At 60.9% G+C, this 448-nt stretch overlaps 1 protein-coding gene across 1 annotated transcript in view; it reads right to left on the bottom strand.

Annotated features, from left to right (window-relative positions):
* EMH_0015170 (BRCA2 repeat-containing protein, putative) overlaps positions 1-319 on the bottom strand; it is a gene marked incomplete at both ends in the record, with an annotated part of 3759 nt that extends 3440 nt beyond the window's left edge. The window contains one exon of the mRNA XM_013500324.1: positions 51-319. Within this exon, the coding sequence (XP_013355778.1) occupies positions 51-319 (269 nt within the window). The remainder of the gene's footprint in view (positions 1-50) is intronic.
* Positions 320-448: the final 129 nt, after the last annotated feature.

The raw sequence follows: 448 nt of genomic DNA, 5'->3' as shown, positions 1-448 counted from the left end.
GATTGGGGGGAGCAGGAGGAGGAGACCCCCGCATGCAAACAGCAGCAAACCTCTGTCTCCATCGGAGACACCTAAAAAAACAAACAAGACGAAAGTGATGAAAAAACCAACGACGATCAAAACGAGACATCCTCATGCTGCTGCTGCTGCTGCTGCTGCTGTTGCTGCTGCTGCTGCTATAAGCTGCGGCAGCCGGCGCTACCATCCGCTGCTGCTGCTGCTGCTGCTGCTGCTGCTGCTGCTGCTGCTGCTCTTGAAGGGCGCAGCAGAACATCTGGTATATCTCTTGGGGGCCCCCCAGCAGCAGCTGCCCCTTCATCCCCGGCCAGCAGAAGACAAACGCAGCAGCAGCAGCAAAGCAGCAGCGCGAGGGGTCGTTGGGGGCCCCGCCACCAGGGTCGTTGGGGGCCCCCCCAGTATGCAGTACCTGCGTCCAGCCCCCGTGCTG

This window comes from Eimeria mitis, genomic scaffold (genome assembly GCF_000499745.2).
Source record: "Eimeria mitis Houghton genomic scaffold, Emh_scaff528, whole genome shotgun sequence".
Taxonomy (NCBI): Eukaryota; Apicomplexa; class Conoidasida; order Eucoccidiorida; family Eimeriidae; genus Eimeria; species Eimeria mitis.
Note: the sequence above shows the minus strand (reverse complement) of the source record. Positions and strands in the feature narration are given on the sequence as shown.